Source organism: Leptodactylus fuscus, chromosome 1 (assembly GCF_031893055.1).
Source record: "Leptodactylus fuscus isolate aLepFus1 chromosome 1, aLepFus1.hap2, whole genome shotgun sequence".
In the NCBI taxonomy this organism is placed as follows: domain Eukaryota; kingdom Metazoa; phylum Chordata; class Amphibia; order Anura; family Leptodactylidae; genus Leptodactylus; species Leptodactylus fuscus.
Window position 1 is genome coordinate 76,176,762 of NC_134265.1, and position 17,552 is coordinate 76,194,313.

The window sequence follows — 17,552 nt, forward strand, 5'->3', positions numbered from 1 at the left end:
CCCTGCACACAATATTATGTCCCTCAGTGGCCCCTTCACACAGTATTATGTCCCTTAGTGGCCCCTGCACACAGTATTATCCCCCATAGTGGCCCCTTCACACGGTATTATCCCCCATAGTGGCCCCTGCACACAGTATTATCCCCCATAGTGGCCCTTGCACACACTATTATGTCCCTCAGTTGCCCCTGCACACAGTATTATGCCCCATAGTGGCCCCTTCACACAGTATTATCCCCATAGTGGCCCCTGCACACAGTATTATCCCCCATAGGGGCCCCTGCACACAATATTATGCCCCATAGTGGCCCCTTCACACAGTATTATGTCCCTTAGTGGCCCCTGCACACAGTATTATCCCCCATAGTGGCTCTTTCACACAGTATTATCCCCCATAGTGGCCCCTGCACACAGTATTATGTCCCTTATTGGTCCCTGCACACAGTATTATCCCCAATAGTGGCCCTTGCACACACTATTATGTCCCTCAGTGGCCCCTGCACACAGTATTATGCCCCATAGTGGCCCCTTCACACAGTATTATCCCCCATAGTGGCCCCTGCACACAGTATTATCCCCCATAGTGGCCCCTGCACACATTATTATCCCCCATAGGGGCCCCTGCACACAATATTATGTCCCTCAGTGGCCCCTTCACACAGTATTATGTCCCTTAGTGGCCCCTGCACAGAGTATTATCCCCCATAGTGGCCCCTTCACACAGTATTATCCCCCATAGTGGCCCCTGCACACAGTATTATCCCCCATAGTGCCCCTAATGTCCCGGGCATGGTGGCAGCTGCCTCTGCTGCTATGGCAGTAGTTACGCCACTGACTGAGGGCTGTGATTGGACCACCAGCAGTCATATCAGCACACGGAGCCTAGAAACTAGAGTATGCGGTGGCCATTTTAGTTAATTCAAGATGAATCTCCATTGATTCAGTGTTAGCTAGCAATTGTTTTTGGTCGAACTTGGCTTGGTACAAATCCATTCACACATCTCTAGTAGTTACCCATGTTACAGCTTCTTAGTACATTGTAGGGAATATTAAATGGTAACATTACAAATTTGTCCTGCAAAAATGAAGCCCTCCTATGGCTCTGTGAATGAAAATATAAAAAGTTTTGACTATAGATAATAGAAATAATAGACTAACCTGTAACATGTGGCTGCAGACCTTATACCTTATATTTCTATATGCATACTCCTTTATGCTGTCACGTATGATTTAACACACAAGTGACCGCGCCATTGTTTATAGGGATATAATGCTTATATTTATTCCTACTATTTCCAGACATTGCCGTTTGTTTTTAGCCCTGTATGATGTTATCCGACAGTCTTCCACAATGAATTATGAATGCATGATTGGTACCGGAAGGTGCAGCTCTGCCATCTCATGTAATGCATTTGACAGTCTTTATTAAAGTATATCTGGCAAAAAGAGGGCAAAAAAATAAGTGCAAAAAAACAAGATTATTTATTTATTATTTAAAAAAAGCTTCTCTGTCTGACAGGGAAGTTACCGGCAGATGAAATAATTGGAGGTGAATGTGAATGTATGAATGTGTAATATACATTATATCAAGCTTGTTTGGACGTATCTTTCTAGATTTACTAAGACTATCGTAGAAGATGAAAATTAGCCATAAAGCCAATGTGTCCTCCCGCTTTTATAATTAATGTGTCCAGTCATGTAAAGAGATATTTGCTATATTGTCAATAGTCTGGTCCTGATCACTTAGTATCTTACTGAGATGTCACTGATACAGACGGATTCATTCAGCTAGAGGAAGGAATACTGATGGGATAGACTGACTAATCTGCACATATTAAAGTTTAGTCCCCAAACCTTGTGTGGGTGAGTGCAAGGAAGGGCGATTTAGGTATTTATAGATAATACCGAGCTGAGATTGCTGGATGTAGCAGAGTTCATTTTGTTATTTAGCACAACATAGTGTGATGTCATAATGTGATGGCAGATAACCACACTGCTACTATACAACACTTTGCATTAAAGGGGAATACTTCTATGATTCTCCTTAGACATGTTATATAAAAGTGTCGAGGACCAGAACAGCAGACACATGGACCGCTAAGATAGTGGACACCGATGGTCGGGTGTCTATTCTTTTAAAATGAAACCACTGGATGAAAATGATACCACATAGTAAAAAATGTGTGCTCGATCAGTATGCGATCTGGGTTTTTCCCGGATAGCATACTGACCCATTCATTTTGGTGGGCCCGTGCACATGACCATATATTACACAGATCAGTGTGTGGGCCAACAGTCCGGGGAACAAAACACAGGACATTCCTGTTCTGTTTTGCAGCTGTACCCTGCGGCCACTATTCACTGGATGAATGGGGCTATGGAAGCACGGCCAGTGCATGGGCGACACACGGATGACAGTCATAGCCGGAGGCCCGTACATGGTCGTGTGCAACCAGGCTTAATCTATTAACGGAGCTGTAAATGCAGATAAAAATGGTATCTGTCCATTTTTTGATGGCCTATTAAAAATGATCATAAAAAATGGCCATGCGAATTACTGAAATTCATAGTTGGAAGTCATCGTTCCCTCTATACCAAAAAGCTGATATTGAGCTGCACATCTACAAATGTGGGCATTGCAGGGCAGCCGATTCATAAATCTCTTGGTCGCAATGTTTTCTAAAAACGTCTGTTATAAAAACGTCCATCACATGGCTTTTTTTCGTGTTCATAAATAAGGCCTAAGAATAAAAGGGATAAAATGATTAAAGTGCCATAAAAAAGTATGTGCATCTTCTGGGGCAATAACTGGGCATTATTGCCTTCCAATGGGGCCGTATTAAAGTAAAACCTGTATTTGAATGTTAGATATATATTTGAATAGGTAAGTATTTTATAAGCGAAATGTAAATTCTTGTTATGTAAAATGTAAGAAAAACAAGCAGCTACAAGCATATTGCTATCTACAGTACCACCAACTGATATGCCCTGCAGACCAAGCATTGCATCCTGTGTGATATATGCAACCTCTCAGATAGAAAAACTTGTTGATAGCCCTGCTAATTTCTATCTTAGACTGTAAACTGTAGAAATTTTTGGGCAGCAAGTCCTGGTATTGGGAGATGTCAGTATTCAGAGCACTGAACTGGAGCATGAGGTTTAGATTTGGAATCTCTCCGCTTGTTTATCAGCAGTCAGAGTCTTCTGAGCAATAATTGCTTCATTATTAACTGAGACTGCACACTGAATAATAGAATGGAAATCACTTTTCGGAATAATGATATGTATTTTTTGCATTTACAATTCCTTCCGATGCGATTTTAAATAGTTGAAAATCATGCAATTGATGGTCATGCTATTCTGCCTCTATAGCAAGAGTCATTTCACACTGTGCATGGCAAGTTAAGAGGCAGGTTGGGTAGCAAACTTTCATACTGGCTGAATCGCTTCAATTTGCTTTTGATTGCAAGGAAAAGTGAGCACCTAATCTGACTTTCCATAATTTAATATGTGCACACGACTAACATACACCAAGATATTTCCTTCCTAAGCCACTTGTAGCAGTTTTAGTACAGAGACGGACGGTAAAGTACGTATCATGTGTGATCTGCAGGAATAATTCAATGTAACTAAATGTGGATGAATGCAATTTAAATCCATAGGCAGGGGAAATATTGGATGTACTCATAGTGAGCGAGATACCATGAGCATGCCGGCGGCTAACTCACTGCAATGTATAGTAGCAGCATAGTGTGGATAACATTTCTACAGATCTTATCCACATGGTACAACTAAAACCCATAGCACAAAGCGACCTACACAGCGACTAGCAAACTCACAGCATGCCATTATTGCTACAGGTTCCACTCGCAGTTTTCATTCCTTGCAATGTAAAGATTTAGGCTGGATACTGACATGGGGGGGATTTATTAACTCATTGAGATTGGAGTTTCTTACAGCAGTCATATGCCTGGTTTACATCAGCGTTTGGTAATCTGTTTGGGGAGTCAGCATGAGGACCCCTCGAACGGACTACCGGACGCAATGGCAGGTGGTGTGCAGTGAATGTACACAGACTTCATAGACTATAATAGGGTCCGTGTGCATTCCGCACGCTGCCCACACGAATCATGAGGACATGAAAGTAGATCAAAATCTACTTTTCTGTCCGCATGTTCCGTGCGGGCACCGCGCGGAAAGCACACGGACCCATTATAGTCTATGGAGTCTGTGTACTTTCATAAGTTCACCGCTTGCCAGTGCATTTGGTATTTTGTTTGGGGGGTTCCCGTGCAGACTCCCCGAATGGATTACCAAACGCAGATGTGAATTAACCCTTAATTAATTCCTTGACAGGTGCAAGACATGGCAAAATTGCTATAAGACTGCTTTCACACAGTCAGTGTTTAGTCAGTGATTTTCATCAGTAATCGTGCACCAAAACTATGAGTGGGTTAAAAACACAGAACAAGTACAAATATTTCTATTATACCTGATCTCAGTGTAGTCTCCTAATTTTGGCTCACAATAACTGAACAAAATCACTGACCAAACACTATGAAAGCAGCCTAATGCTTAGTTCACACAGAGTTTTTTGGACCAGATTTTGCCGCAGAATCCGCCTCCAAAAAATGACTCCCATTGATATCAATGGGAGCCGCTCACTTCTTTTTTCCGCTAGCGTTTTTTTCCCGCTCATGCAACATGTCAATTATATCTATGGAAATAACGGCGGCTTCCCTGTACTGTAGATATAATGTTAACAGAAAGTCTGCGGAGGAAAACTCAGTGAACTTTCTGATAAAAGAACTGCGGGAAGAACCGCGATGCTTTCCCGATGAAGTTTTTCCAGCAGTGTTTTAGCGCTGTGGATCGTCCCCTAGGGCCTTAGCCTCAAACATCGTTCCAGAAATGAATAGCACAGGTCAATATAAGAAATATTGTCATATATGTTACTAAAGAAAAATGTTTCCTCCTATACTTAGAGTAAATTATGGCTCAGGCCAGATCACATCAGCGTTCAGTATTCTATTCAGGGAGTCTGCTTGGGGACCCCCAAAAGGAACACTGAACGCAATATAAAGTGGTTAGTAAAGAAAGCACCCCATAGACTATAATGGGGTCCGTGTGTTTTCCACACGGAGTCTGCACGAATCACGTGCTGCTTGAAGTACTTTTCTCTCCGCATGATTCGTGTGGACACTGCGCGGAAAACGTAAGGACCCCGTTACAGTCTATGGGGTCTGTGTGCTTTCTTTGCTAACCACTTGTTAATGCATTCGATATTCCGTTCGGGGGGTCCCCAAGTGGACTGCCTGAACAGAATACCAAACATAGATGTGATCTGGGCCTTAGATAGAAGTCTATGAGGAGGAAGTGGGAAAGCAATTCTGACACTACATTATATTTATAAGATAAGGCAATATCGCTGCACAGATTGTGGCAATAAATGATTTAACCAGCTGGCAGCGCCTCCTCCTAAACAAATCATTTCCCACCACATTTAATGTTTCCATACATCCACAGACCCACATGCAAATCATATACCATGGGGTATGGTCACTTTGTGGTGCCATACAGTATAGAAAGCACAGTAGGCTGTGAAGGAATAAATATATCCATGTATATGTGTGTAGCAGAAGGAAAATCTGTCTAGCACATGGGATAAAAGCAGATTAAGAACAGATACTGTGCTTGAGAAGTAGTAAATGCCTCTTGTGTGGTTATTGTAATGAATTTTTGAAGAAAGGCAAAACTTTTATCACATATAATATCATCATATGGACTTTTCCCTCATATCTAAGACTATGTATGGAAAGCTTAAATAAAAGACAAACGCATATATAATTTTATTACAGCCCCGGAAGCTGAATATAAGCTATGTGTATGAATGCGCTGCTCTCATGGCCACTTTTTGCTCATCGGAGTGGACTTTGGACAGACAATATACTGTACGGGGCAGTGCAGATTCGCTTGACAAGCACAATTGTTCTGCTTCACAGTATAAGAGAGATTTTAATGGCCACATCACTTTCCTCAAACATTATATATCTCAGAGGTGCAGATGAATATAAGAATCTCCCCAGGTGTTCTTAAAGTAATCTATTTTATCAGAGAAAATTGACTTTTTCAGTTAGACTCTTTTGTTCCTTTCCCCATTCACTCTGAGTTATCTGCTAAATCCTTCATGGTCTCCCAAGACAGACTGTCAACTCAGAGAATTATCCGAGGGCAAAGGTGAGGCTTTGCTGAGTGAGAGAGAAGCAGAATCACACATAGAAATGTTACTGTAGCTAACCTTTCTAGCTCACCCCAATGCTTTATTCACATTAGGGCTAGTTCATACGGGCATAGAGGGGACGGATTATGGCGCGTAATCCACGTCATAATCTGCCCCCTGACAATGGCGGTCGGGCAGGCTGCCCTTTCTTCAGGCGGATTCCGCGGTTCTTCGAGCCGCGGCGTCCGCCTCGCGGCAGCAACCTCCGGAGTTGGCCCATTCATTTGAGACTACTCTGGAGGGGAAGCCGTGTCAGTTGTGGCAGGCAGGTTTATGCTCCCCGTGTGAATTTACCCTTACTACTCCTATTGAGTATTGTCCTCCATGCTACCTCGGTGTGCGTGACTATTCATTCTCCCACCAATACCTAACAAGAAGCTCCCATCTATATGCAGAAATGGATGCACGCTCACTCAGCTGTTTCCTTATCTCCAATAAAATTTAATACAAAGTCACCTTGCAAAGTCTCCACCTTTTCCCAGTATTTAAGGATTTGGATATCTCCTTTCAATTTATGAAGAAACCTCGTAATTTTTATGTAGTTCTCCTCCAAAAAGTATATATTTAAGCTGTCATTTTTCAAGGAGGTTTTACAAATTATAATTATTTCTAGGAACAAACGCAAAAGGAACATTTCAGAAGGTTTCTGGGTCAGTAGTTTTTGGCCATTTGTGGTGAATGTGTTGTTAAAGGAAAATGATGGGCTTTAATCTCATATGGCTTAAAAAGTTCAGAGAGAGTTTTAGTTTTATTATGTGACCTTTTACAACTTACAATTAGCCTTAGATATTGTTGGGCGCTGATGATATAATATAAAATGGATTTACGGCTACTATAATAAAATTAAAAAGAAATATGAACACAATAAAAGACTTGACAAATTTAAGGAAATGCACAAGATGAAATGACACAGTGGGGCCCATTTACTAATAGTGTCCAAGGTTTAGACTTAAACTTAAACTGCTTCAGATTATTAGAGTTTCCGATACTTTTTGATAAATCTCTATCTATTGTTAGACTGTCTAGTCCAACATTACACCACTTATTAGTTGACTTAATCCCGTTTTTGGTGCATTTCCGTAGCACAGGAGCCACAACCCTTTCCCATAAGGCTTCGCAGCCTCTTTAACACAAGCTAGAAAAGCCTCGAAAACACTTGAGAAATCCAAACAACATTAAAACAGAATTCTGGAAAATTTTGCTTAATAAATCTCTCCAGGTGTTCTTAAAGTATTTTGATATCTTAGTATTAGACTGTTAGACTGGAAATGCAAGAAATCCTGGAACACTAGTGCAATAAGGATACAAAACTGATTTTATGATACATATCTGAATGTACTGTCCAGTGGTGTAACTAGGAATGGTTGGGCCATTGACATGGTGTCCCCTCCCCCCCGACAACCCATCCTGCACAAACTGCATTCCTGCATACACTATTATGCCCCATTATGGCCCCTGCACACAGTATTATGCCCCATAGTGACCCCTAAACACACTATTATCCCCATAGTGGCCCCTTCACACAGTATTATGCCCCATAATGTCCCCTGCACACACTATTATTCCCCATAGTGGCCTCTGCGTACAGTATTATGCCCCATAATATCCCCTGCACACAGTATTATGCCCCATAGTGGCCCCTGCACACACTATTATGCCCCATAGTGGCCCCTGCACACAGTATTATGCCCCATAATATCCCCTGCACACAGTATTATGCCCCATAGTGACCCCTGTACACAGTATTATCCCCTATAGTGGCCCCTGCACACAGTATTATGCCCCATAATGTCCCCTGCACACAGTATTATCCCCCATAGTGGCCCCTGCACACACTATTATTCCCCATAGTGGCCTCTGCACACAGTATTATGCCCCATTATGGCCCCTGCACACATTATTATGCCCCATAGTGGCCCCTAAACACACTATTATCCCCATAGTGGCCCCTTCACACAGTATTATGCCCCATTGTGGACCACCCATGAATAATTATTATACTCTGGGGTTAACACAAACTGTAGGAGAGAGCTGTATGCTTATGTCTAAGTGTACTGCTGGCAACCAAATTCATTAATATCCTTAGCCCCAGTTGTAAGTCTTAGCTAGGTGTCAGACAGAGAGCCCATTGGTTGGTCTTCCCCTTTTACTGGTCAGCTGACTGACCACTTACTCAGATCTCCGTGTTACAAAGTAATGTGTTACACTAACATAGTTACCAGCATAGTTGCTAAATTTGCTACATCTAAGTCCTGTCCTGAGACCATTCCCCAAACACCTAGTATTTGGCAGGGTTTCCATAAACCACTTTGGGCTGGGACAAGCCAAATTTGCTTATATTGTCTCTGATATGTAGGACCAATCCCTCTAACTTTGGGATAGCACTAGCGTCTTCTGTTACTCTTGTTTCTTTCATTTCTACTATTTTAGTTGTGTGGCAGCCTATCTGTATGAACCAGTCTACAAGAAACATTTACAAGTGTTTTTCCTTAACAGAGATTCCCATCTCTTAATGATTCAGTCTTATAAATAGCTTCTAATGTTGTATGAATATCTGACATACATTCCCAGGACAGGGATTAGCGGGTTAGTAAATCAGCCTGTGTATGGATAACATCTGCAGTAAATACTCCAGCCTTTAATTCACTGGATCCTTCACCCAGTATTGGAAATAACATTATAACGGTTTTATTTTATGATATGCAAAGAAACCACTTACGTGGAAAGACGGTTTAAATGTCACAAAGTAATAAAGTTTTTAACAAAAATGTGAAAATTATACTTTAGAAAAGCGATTTCCATGAGAATAAAATCCGATCTACTTTGAGTTGTATAAATGATATACAGTAATCCATAGTTAATAGGTTATGGGATTAAAACGCTACAAGGTGCAAAGTCATTAGCTCACGGAGAATAATGTTAGCAATCATGGCACAATCTTAAAATTATAGCTCTGGACAAAAAAAGACTTGTACAAAATGTAAAGAGTTAAGTGCCCACACAGTGGCTCTGGGCCGATAACCTGATAGAAACGTTCACACTGCTGTGCATTATTCAAAGATTTAGGGGGGATTAAAGTTCTACTTTGTTCTTGGTACAGACTGTACACACAAGCATATTTCAATGCTTACATGAGATTGTTCTCAAATTAGCTTTAATTTTCTTTCTTTTATTGAGAGTTTACAAGAGAAATGAATCTAATTTACAGTTCAGGACAATGCTATCTCAGTTGCAGATTTCCATTTTCATGATCACTAAATTTACCTGTTTTAAAAATAGATTTATATGTATTCCTGGGGGTCATTTATCAAAGAAAGCGTTGTGATAAGGTACATGTTCACCCTCAAGGCACATATTCGATGATATTCCTATTCTACTGTGTGATGCAGAACTGAAGAAATACCAGAGGTCAAAAAGTGTAAAAAAATAAGAACCTGGCTGCTGGGGTGAATTCATTCCCTAAAGTAAAGTATTGTAAAGGAAACATATGAGACCTGTTCCATCTAAGCTCTTGTAATGAGAAGAAACTGTCTATTAGCAGTAGGCGCACTCTTTACGGGACACTATGTTTTAAGAGGTTGTGCTATTAAGGACACTTACCCCCTATCCACAAGGTAGGGGATAAGTGTCAAATCTTGGAGGTCAGACCGCTTGATCCTCCTGCAGTCAGGAGAAGGGGGGACTGATAGTCCTCCTGCATCCTTCCCATGAATCATGTGGCCATACACTTGCATGACCTGTGCTCTTTTCGTTTATATTGGGCCACTAGGACCACAGTCTCCAGAAGCAATATAGATGTAAATGGAGTGCCAGTCATGCAAGACTTCAGGGGGACTCTCCTCCATACTCCTGCTTGCTGGGTGATCCAGTGCTCAGATCCCAGCTATCTGACTTTTTCATTATCCTTTGAAGAGGGACTATGTGTCTTTAATTGCACAGCCTCTTTAACTCAGATCATGGAGAAGTGTCCATTGGGTGTCTTACCTTCAGACTCTCCTTGCCCGACTTGGCTTGATTGAAAGGTCTCTCCCTGTTTCCATACAGATAACTGTCAGTCAAGTCTACCTAGATTGTATAATCCTAAGGGTCCATTCACACTGAGTATTTTGATGCTGATTCTGGCGTGGAATCCGTGTCAGAATCAGCATGAAAAAAAGCCTCCCATTGACGTCAATGGGTTCTGTTTTTCACGCAGAACCCATTGAAATCAATGGGATGCTTTTTTTTTCACGCTGATTCTGACGCGGGTTCCAAGCCAGAATCAGCGCCAAGATACTCCATGTGAATGGACTCTGAGGGTAAGCGCCAAGTGAACATGGCTCACTGTACCCAAATGACTTTAAAACTATAAAACAGAGAGGGGCAAAGCTATAGGGGTTTCAGAGGTATGTCACTCTAGAAGTTGGGGGCAACCCAAAGGTCTCACTGCCACATAATATATACCACTATTCTAAATGGCACAAAGTATTAAGGGGCCTCATTATAGAGTGTACATTGGAGTCCAGGAGCTGCATGCTACATCTCTGTATGTATGTTTATCTGAGCTGACATGCAGGTGTATAGAGAAGATGGAAGTAATAGCTGTTGGGTGTATATGTCTATCCTTAGTGATATGCACTACTGTAAATGTACTTGTATATATGTATGTGAAATTCCTTATGATCTCACTTTTCACATTTAATGAGCAAAAAAAGTAATTATCATAAATTGTGAAAGTTCTAGAGGTAGAGTATTAAGTTACTGTCAGATTGTTAGAAGGTTTATTACTTGTTCTCTTTTCCTTCCTTGTGATCCAGTCTATATTCTGTATAAAACCTTTCATCCACATGATGCTTGAGGTCATGATCACTATCACAGTTTCTGTCCACAGGGTCCTAATTGCATCAGAACTGGAGCCGACATCTGCTCGGACAGTCTACCCCTGCTTTGATGAACCTGCTCTTAAGGCAACTTTTAGAACTAGAATTGTCCATAATTCAAGCTACGTGGCATTATCTAATATGCTGGCTATAGGTATGTGCAAAATTATTTATTATTTTATTATTTATTTTTGCATTTATTTCCAAAGGAATATTTTCCATAATTTGTAAATTTAGATAAAATTTGGGTAGACTGGTTGATATACAAAAAAGTCACAATGCCTTGTTCATGATATTGGGGTTTCTGATCAGTCATCACTTCAAAGATTTATTCCACTAAAAACTAAAACTTTCATGAATGACTATAATTTCCTATCCTCATCACACTTTCACATGTCCATGAGACAGAGATAAGGCCTGACTTTGGAGAACTAGTCCTGCAGGATAAGGAGTCAAATAAATGTGTTTAAAGCTAAGGCTCCATGTAGCATCCTGCAGCACTTTTCACAGAAAGTCCGCGTGTTCAGTGCAAAAGTAGAATTAGGAATAAAGTTCCTCCAGTCGGTAACGGCTTATTAAAAAAACCCAAAAAACGCAGAGGTCCCCTAATGTCCCGGGCCCTGTGGCAGCCTCTACTGCTGCTACCCCAGTAGTTACGCTGGTGCAGGGATCTTTTACTCATTTATAAAGTGGCCGGAGCATCTTCATGGTCCCCTGTGGGAGTCAGGCGCCTGGCATACAATACGCCAATCTTAATAAATCTTATCTATTGTATGTTCACATTTTAGAAATGTTCCTTTGCAATGATATTTTTCAAGAATTATTAGAGTAGTGTACCTGTTTGTGAGACTCACTTGTGAATGCAGGAAGTAAAGCACATTAATAAAATGACTAATTCATGCACAAAGCAAAAAGCTGGTAAAATTGTTCAAGTGTTGTAAGCTTTAGCTAGTGTAAATGTAATTGTAAATTCCATTTTTAATTGGATCCTGCTTGGAAATAATAACTATTACATGATGCTCTGTTATGAGAAGACGGTACCTCGCTGGTGTGGCCCTCCCTCCACTAAAGAAATATTATTTGCATATAAAATTGAGGAGCTTTTACAAATAAACAGGTGTAACAAGAGAGAATAGCAAAAAATAATAGCATAACCAGGCAAATATAAGAAGTAGATAAAAGCTATGAAAAATATAAATAAAAACTTTATTATTTGTACACAAGAAATAGATACAAAAGGTCGAAACCAATAAAAAGTACCATGTGGATTGCAAATTCCCAATAGGTCCTGCTTTACCTCTATAGTGTGGATTGTGCTGACCCCCATCTACAATATAGTTGGGACCCAGGTATAATGATATGGAACATACTGAAATACCAATCCAAAATTCCTTACATTACACCATATCCCAAATAAGGCATGTTTCTTCACTGTATTACATGATGTTTGTCACTACTATGATCATTCCCATTACATCAATTATAGCTCTATTACATACTGTAATAGTAAGTAAAAGGAGAAATGGGATTTTTGTATGTAGTAGGTATATTTGTATGTCTTTGTGCAGTTTATTTTATGTATTGAGTGTTTCTGTGACCTGACATGTTCAGGCTCCATCTGCACATAACGGGACACTGACTGGTGACGGCTCATACAGCTTTTCTTATATGTGTAAGGAAAATAACCTTTAACATAAAAACAGCTGGTCCATTGTATAAGCAATACTACCTCCAATGCCGCCCCTGCTACCTCTTGTGCCACCCCCTCTACCTCATAGACTGTAAGCTCCTGGGAGCAGGGCCCTCAATCCCATTGTGTCCCATCCCAATCCCATCTTTGTCTCCTGATAAAAAATTATTTGATCGAAGTGCCCTGAAAATTTTTTATTTGTTCAGGGGTGCCCTGAGTCCGAAAAGATTTAGAAACACTGCCATGTGAATGTCTGTACCCTGTGCCTGGTTTGAATACGTCTGTACTAAAATGAATTCAATTTCTCCAGCTACATCCGAAAGAGAAGATATAGATGGAACTAAATGGACCGTCACAACATTTAACACTACTCTGAAAATGTCAACCTATATCACGGCTTTTGTAGTCTGCGACTTTGATTACGTCAGAACAACGGAGAGGGGCAATGAGGTAAAGCGGATCTACTTAAGAAAGTGTTTGGCAGCTCTGCTAAGGCAATAACGTTCTCAGATATTTGGATTCTCATGTAGTAACCTTTTAAGAACATTTCTTTTCAGTCACTTTGATCCTTAATGAAGAACACTTTATACCGTATTTTTCGGACTATAAGACGCACCGGACCATAAGACGCACTAAGGTTTTAGAGGAGGAAAATAGGGAAAAAAAAAATTTTTAAGGAAAAAAAATTGGTGAAATATTTAATAACCTAATAATATAATATTTCACCAATGTAAATAGAACCGGGGGCTTTCGGACACAGGGATACCAAATGTGTATGTGTTTCACAGTAATGTTTTTGTTTTATATGTATTCTAGGGATATAGGGGTGATTTGAACATATATCTCTATCTATCTATCTATCTATCTATCTATCTATCTATCTATCTATCTATCTATCTATCCGTCTGTCTGTCTGTCTTTCTGTCTATCTATCTATCTATATCTAATCTATCTCATCCATGGATGGAAAGAGACACCCTGAAGTGAAGCTATGCAAGAAGAGAAAAAGGGGCGGGCCAGACGGGTGAAGGAGGTGTGGTTTTCTAAGCAAACTTGAAAACACACCTCTTTCACCCGTCTGGCTCGTCCCTCCTTCACTGCCTCTCAGATCTTGCTTCTGCAATGAAGCCACACAGGCAGGGAAGTAGGGGCGGGCCAGACGGGTGAAGGAGGCGTGGTTTCAAGCTTGCCGAGAAAACCACGCCTCCTCCTCCCGTTTGGCCCGCCCCTCCTTCCCTGTCTGTGTGGCTTCATTGCCAGAGCCAGATCTGAGAGGCAGTGAAGGAGGGGCGGGCCAGACGGGAGAAGGAGGCGTGGTTTTCTCGGCAAGCTTGAAACCACGCTTCCTTCACCTGTCTGGCCCGCCCCTACTTCCCTGCCTCTCATATCTCGCTCCTGCAATGATGCGACACAGACAGGGAAGGAGGGGCAGAGCAGGCAGGCACCTTGCTGCTCTCCTTTTGATTCACACAGACGGGACACAGACGCTGCACACGCTGCATTCGGACTATAAGACGCACACACATTTTCCTCCCATATTGGGAGGAAAAAAAGTGCGTCTTATAGTCCGAAAAATACGGTACATAAGTTGCACTTCAGACCACTTGTGATACTTTACACTTTAGTTCATGAATGGGTCTTTATAAAGCTTAGCTCTATATTTCAGTATAAGAACGGGTTACTTAGATGTTTTATAGTAATTCCTTCTCAAATCCTTTGCTTTACTGTTGAGTTACATGGCGAGTTGCTCATCTAGCCAATTCTGCATTTATAAAGTGAGTTGGTTTTCTGTTAGCTGCTATATCACATCTTCTCTCTGTATAGGATATATTCCACTCTCCAGTGGCTCCTTAGCAGAATCTTGAAATCAGTTTAGAGGAACCTGAGAAACTTTTTATTGTTTCCATGGATGGTTATTTTCATAGTTATGTTAGGGGTTATTCTTGCCTCTGCTGCTGTGTGTGTTTGGTGTACGTTTTTGCTGTGCCCGACTGCGCAAATAATTGCTGGCTCTGTGTATATATATATATATATATATATATATATATATATATATATATATATATATACAGTCCTATGAAAAAGTTTGGGCACCCCTATTAATCTTAATCATTTTTAGTTCTAAATATTTTGGTATTTGCAACAGCCATTTCAGTTTGATATATCTAATGACTGATGGACACAGTAATATTTCAGGATTGAAATGAGGTTTATTGTACTAACAGAAAATGTGCAATATGCATTAAACCAAAATTTGACCGGTGCAAAAGTATGGGCACCTCAACAGAAAAGTGACATTAATATTTAGTAGATCCTCCTTTTGCAAAGATAACAGCCTCTAGTCGCTTCCTGTAGCTTTTAATCAGTTCCTGGATCCTGGATGAAGGTATTTTGGACAAACAATTCAAGTTCAGTTAAGTTTGATGGTCGCCGAGCATGGACAGCCCGCTTCAAATCATCCCACAGATGTTCAATGATATTCAGGTCTGGGGACTGGAATGGCCATTCCAGAACATTGTAATTGTTCCTCTGCATGAATGCCTGAGTCGATTTGGAGCGATGTTTTGGATCATTGTCTTGCTGAAATATCCATCCCCGGCGTAACTTCAACTTCGTCACTGATTCTTGAACATTATTCTCAAGAATCTGCTGATACTGAGTGGAATCCATGCGACCCTCAACTTTAACAAGATTCCTGGTGCCGGCATTGGCCACACAGCCCCAAAGCATGATGGAAACTCCACCAAATTTTACAGTGGGTAGCATGTGTTTTTCTTGGAATGCTGTTTCTTTTTGGACGCCATGCATAACGCCTTTTTTTTATAACCAAACAACTCAATCTTTGTTTCCAAAATGAAGTTGGCTTGTCCAAATGTGCTTTTTCATACCTCAGGCAACTCTATTTGTGGCGTACGTGCAGAAACGGCTTCTTTCTCATCACTCTCCCATACAGCTTCTCCTTGTGCAAAGTGCGCTGTATTGTTGACCGATGCACAGTGACACCATCTGCAGCAAGATGATGCTGCAGCTCTTTGGAGGTGGTCTGTGGATTGTCCTTGACTGTTCTCACCATTCTTCTTCTCTGCCTTTCTGATATTTTTCTTGGCCTGCCACTTCTGGGCTTAACAAGAACTGTCCCTGTGGTCTTCCATTTCCTTACTATGTTCCTCACAGTGGAAACTGACAGGTTAAATCTCTGAGACAACGTTTTGTATCCTTCCCCTGAACAACTATGTTGAACAATCTTTGTTTTCAGATCATTTGAGAGCGGGCTGTCCATGTTCGGCGACCATCAAACTTAACTGAACTTGAATTGTTTTGTAGAAAGAAATGGTCCAAAATACCTTCATCCAGGATCCAGGAACTGATTAAAAGCTACAGGAAGCGACTAGAGGCTGTTATCTTTGCAAAAGGAGGATGTACTAAATATTAATGTCACTTTTCTGTTGAGGTGCCCATACTTTTGCACCGGTCAAATTTTGGTTTAATGCATATTGCGCATTTTCTGTTAGTACAATAAACCTCATTTCAATCCTGAAATATTACTGTGTCCATCAGTTATTAGATATATCAAACTGAAATGGCTGTTGCAAACACCAAAATATTTAGAACTAAAAATGATTAAGATTAATAGGGGTGCCCAAACTTTTTCATAGGACTATATATATATATATAACTAATAGTATTAGTACAAAAAAATCCTAAAAATTAAAGCTATTTACTGCTACAGATGCTGTAGATGTTTTAAATATGAACATAAACAGATGCAATTACAGTCTTTGTTACCCACTATTGTACTCTATTGAGATTATAAAGAATTGCAAACCAGAGAGTTCCTATTATATATAAGACATAAAGAAAATCTGGCAACCAACCTAACTTTTTTTGTTTCAGTAAATACTTGTATCCACTATAAAATAACAATTCTGGATCATCATTTTTTAAAACTCTGCAAAGTATTGCTCCACCATTACTCCTCCTGAAAATGTAGGAAAAACTTGACAATTCAATGAAATGTTTCTGATCTGACCGAGCCATACTTTGTAGGGAGGTGCCGTACTAAGGTAAAATGATAGAGGACAATGATAGAGCATTTCAGTGTTTTGGTGACCGTAAAAAAACAGCCATGTCAATAGACATGAACAATTCAATGTGTTGTCAAAGCGACGAAAAACCAGCCATAATGTGGCCTTTCTTCACAGCCCTAAATCAGCTCACTGAATCATAGCTGACTATGATGCAGTGACTTCTATGCACACTCAGTCCAGGTCCTTCTGCCCACATGGGGCCATTTCCCATGGACAGGACTCAGTCATGTGCAAGTACCCTAAGGCCCTATTCACATTTGCGTTTGGGTTTCCATTCGGGGAGTCCACTTGGGGACCTCCCGAATAGAAACTGATATGCATTAAAAAGGAGCTACCTAAAGAAAACCCCCGGACCCCATAGACTATAATGGGGTTTGTGTGGATTCTGCTCAGTTTCCGCATGAAATATGCGGTGAGAAAACTGCTGCTTGCAGGACTTTTCTCTCCACATGTTTTGTGCAGAAACCACACGGACCCCATTATAGTCTCTGGGTTCTACGGATTTCCCAGGTAACTGCTCTTTAATGCGTATAAGTTTCCGTTCAGAACGTCCCCAAGCAAACTTCCAAACGGAAACCCAAACACAGATGTGAATAGGGCCTAAGTCTCCTTCTGATCTGTAAAGTGACGACTGC

At 40.8% G+C, this 17,552-nt stretch overlaps 1 protein-coding gene across 1 annotated transcript in view; it reads left to right on the forward strand.

Moving 5' to 3' along the window:
- Positions 1 to 17,552, forward strand: part of LVRN (laeverin) — a 97,421-nt gene that overhangs the window by 13,540 nt on the left and 66,329 nt on the right. The window contains exons 2-3 of the mRNA XM_075272243.1: positions 11,151 to 11,293; positions 13,140 to 13,279. Coding sequence (XP_075128344.1) covers positions 11,151 to 11,293; positions 13,140 to 13,279 — 283 coding nt within the window. The remainder of the gene's footprint in view (positions 1 to 11,150; positions 11,294 to 13,139; positions 13,280 to 17,552) is intronic.